The 3684-nt window shown below is 58.1% G+C and overlaps 1 protein-coding gene across 1 annotated transcript; it reads left to right on the forward strand.

The window, feature by feature from the left end:
- The first annotated feature begins 256 nt into the window (after window positions 1–256).
- Window positions 257–2260, forward strand: LOC123122443 (anthocyanidin 3-O-glucosyltransferase 2). The gene has a single exon (XM_044542644.1). The coding sequence runs from the start codon at window positions 419–421 to the stop codon at window positions 1892–1894; it is 1476 nt and encodes a 491-aa protein (XP_044398579.1). The 5' UTR covers window positions 257–418; the 3' UTR covers window positions 1895–2260.
- The last annotated feature ends 1424 nt before the right edge of the window (window positions 2261–3684 follow it).

Here is a 3684-nt window from a genome sequence, read left to right on the forward strand (position 1 = left end):
CTGTACCACGACATCGACAATTCCTGGTTCCTGACCGGTTCTCCATGATTTTTTTTTGTTTTTTGATTGAAATCAATAGTAAATCTAGTGCTTGCGATAAACAACCTCTCATGTTTTCTCCTTGCAAGGCATAGTTCTGATCGCGTGAAATTCTGACATATGAAGATGAAAATGAAAATCAAGCAGCTTTGTCAGTTGTTTTCGCATGATCTTCCCCGGCGTCTCCGCGATGGGACGAGCCAGCGCGCACGCGCGACTACTTTTCCAAAGTTTTTCATCCTTCACAATAATCTTATCTATAATAACCAAGCATCACATTCCCCACCTTTTTTTTTTCGAGAGAGAGAAGTTGGAGGGAACCACATTCCTAGTGACACCAAAGAGGGAGAGACCAGAATTTTTCTGTTTGTTCGTGAAAATGGCAGCTGCTCCGACGCCCACGCTGGTGCTGCTGCCGGAGTGGGGCGCCGGGCACCTCATGTCCATGCTCGAGTCCTGCAAGCGCGTCCTCCTCCGCGGCGGCCGCGCCTTCTCCATCACGCTGCTCGTCATGCGCCCGCCCACCGCGCAGGCCACCTCCCAGGTCGAGGAGCACGTCCGCCGCGAGGCCGCATCCGGCCTCGACATCCGCTTCCACCGCCTCCCCGCCGTCGACCCTCCGGCCGACGCCGCCGGGGTCGAGGACTTCATCGCGCGCTACATCCAGCTCCACGCGCCCCACGTCAGGGACGCCGTCGCGGGGATGCCCTGCCCCGTCGCCGCGCTCGTGCTCGACCTCTTCGCGGCGCCCATGGTCGACGTGGCCCGCGGGCTGGGCGTGCCGTCCTACGTCTTCATGTCCTCCACCGGCGCCATGCTCGCGCTCATGCTCCACCTGCCCGTGCTCCACCGCGTGGTCACCGTGGGGTTCGACGAGCTGGACGGGGAGGTGCACGTGCCCGGGCTGCCGCCGGTACCGCCGGAGTGCTTGCCGTGCCCCGTGGTGGACAAGAAGAGCCCCAACTACACCTGGTTCCTGCGCCTCGGCGACAGCTTCATGGACGCCACCGGGATCATCGCCAACACCGCGGACGGGCTCGAGCCGGGGCCCCTCGCGGCCGTCGCCGACGGCCGCGCCGTGCCAGGGCGCCCCGCGCCGCCGGTGTACCCCGTCGGCCCCGTGCTCTCGCACGGCAGCAGCGCCAGCAAGAAGGACTCCTCGTCGGAGCCACCGCACCAGTGCGTCGCCTGGCTGGACGCGCAGCCGCCGGCGTCGGTGGTGTTCCTCTGTTTCGGGAGCATGGGCTGGTTCGAGCCGGCGCAGGTGGTGGAGATCACCGCCGCGCTGGAGCGGTGCGGCCACCGCTTCCTGTGGGTCCTGCGCGGCCCGCCTTCCTCCAAGTCCGGCGCCGGCGCGCCGGACGGGTCGGAGCACCCGACGGACGCGAACCTGGAGGAGCTGCTCCCGGAAGGGTTCCTGCGGCGGACGGAGGGCAAGGGCCTGGTGTGGCCGACGTGGGCGCCGCAGAAGGAGATCCTGGCGCACCCGGCCGTGGGGGGGTTCGTGACGCACGGCGGGTGGAACTCGGTGCTGGAGAGCCTGTGGCACGGCATACCGATGGCGCCGTGGCCGCTGTACGCGGAGCAGCACCTGAACGCGTTCGAGCTCGTCGCCGACATGGGCGTGGCCGTGCCGCTGAAGGTGGACCGGAAGCGGGACAACTTCGTGGAGGCGGCGGAGCTGGAGCGAGCGGTGAGGTGCCTGATGGGCGAGGAGGGGAGGAAGGCCAGGGAGAAGGCCGCCGAGATGAGGGACGTCTGCCGCAAGGCCGTGGAGAAGGGCGGCTCCTCCGACGCTGCGCTGCAGAGGCTCTCGGAGGCGCTCCACGACGGCGCGGTGCCCCCGACCATATGAATCGTGGACGCCGTGCGCCGGTACCCTTATAATGGAGTATAGTATATATATTTCTCCTACACAAAATGATAAAATAAAGTTGGAGTGGGTGTAAATTTGGAGAAGCTCCTTTTGGTCATTTGCTATTTAGTCTGCTTTTGCTCATAAATTTGTATTGGCTAGCTTGTGTATCTTGCTTCCACCCATTTCTGTGGTTTGGTAGTTGGTTGCCTATGTTAATATGAGCAGCGTCTTAAAGGTTGATTCTTGTCTTCCTGGATGCGTGCTGATGGAGTGATGGTGATCTGAAGTCCTAGCTGGATTTTATTTCATCATAATCAGCTTGAGCCTGGTTTTTTTTCGATAAAGGACATTTCATTGAATTGATTACAACTGTCATGGTGATTGGCGATTTTACGGGCCGTCCATCCACTGCGATCAAACGATGAAGAAACTAGAGTTACGAGGAGTTACGCAACTAAAATTACAAATAGTGGTGGGACCATTACAAAAGTAGGGTGGGGCTAGCCATATTCTAAAGGGTAGTTCCGTCCAATTTTAGGCCCTGTTTGGTTCATAAGTCCTAGGACTTTTTTAGTCCCAACTTATAAGTCCCAAGTCCCTAAAAAGTCCTTACTTGTTTGGTTCCTGAGACTTAACATGGACTAAAAGACCATATTACAACTATAAGTCCCTATAAGACTCTCCTAAGTCCCAAATGCCCACTTTAAGTCCCTATAAGTCCCTCCTGTTTGGTTTAGATGGGACTTATAGGGACTTTTTAAAGTCCCTAAACCAATAAGCCCCTCGAAACAAACACCCTCTTAGTCTTAGTCAAGGCCAAATCATGTTCGCACTGTGTGGCCTGATACATCTGGATCGCTACTGATTCTGAAGAAAAATTTGGGTCGCTCCTCCACTCTTCCCGTAGAAAACTTGTTCGAGCCCTATCTGTTCGAAGCAGCAGTGTAGGATAGGGCGGAGCCGCTGGTGACCCCGGCGGTGGCGGTGGCAGCGGCAGAGGGGGTCGGCGAGGATGGCCACTAGGGCGAGGAGGCGGAGCCGATGACCCTGGCGGTGGCGGCGGAAGAGGGGGTCGGCGATGATGGCCGATGGGGCGAGGAGGCGGAGCCGATGACCCCGGCGGCAGCGGCGGAGGGGTCCTAGGGGCTCGAGGACCGACGTCTAATGCAGCCGTGGTTCCTCGCCATTAAGAGCTAGATCGAGCGCACGGCGGTGTAGCCGTCCAGAGGAAGAGGAAGAGCACCCTTCGCCGGTTCGGCTGTGGCGTCACTGAGGAGACGTAGAGAAAGGGCACCGGAGGCCCCATGAAGGTCGAGGAGGTCGCCGCCTCGTCGTGCAGCGCGCGATGGTGGACCGAGGGGCGTCCAAGAGGCACTTGACCTTGCCGGATCATGCTGCTGCTGGCGTAATCCAGGCCGGATCTGTGGAGAGCCCGGCGCAGCACCGTCTACAGGTCCATATCTCTTACAGTCTTACTCTACCTTATTTCTTGTAAGTTCACGGCTTCCATTGCTCTTCAGTTCTGGTTAGTAGTTGGAAACTGTAAAAGTATCTGACGAAGCATGAGCTTTCCACAGTGGCCATGTAACTAAATTCTGAATGTTGCACAGGAATATGAGGAACGGTCTGATCTGGAGAACATGAAGATGACGCTGGAGTCGGTGGACGCTGTGCTCCACGACGCTGAGAGGGAGTCTATCAAGCATATCCATGCTTCTGTGGCTGAAGCAACTTTAGGATGCTGCGAACGACATCTCTCACATGCTTGAAGATTTTGAAGATGAAAC

Source organism: Triticum aestivum, chromosome 5D (assembly GCF_018294505.1).
Source record: "Triticum aestivum cultivar Chinese Spring chromosome 5D, IWGSC CS RefSeq v2.1, whole genome shotgun sequence".
Classification (NCBI taxonomy): Eukaryota; Viridiplantae; Streptophyta; class Magnoliopsida; order Poales; family Poaceae; genus Triticum; species Triticum aestivum.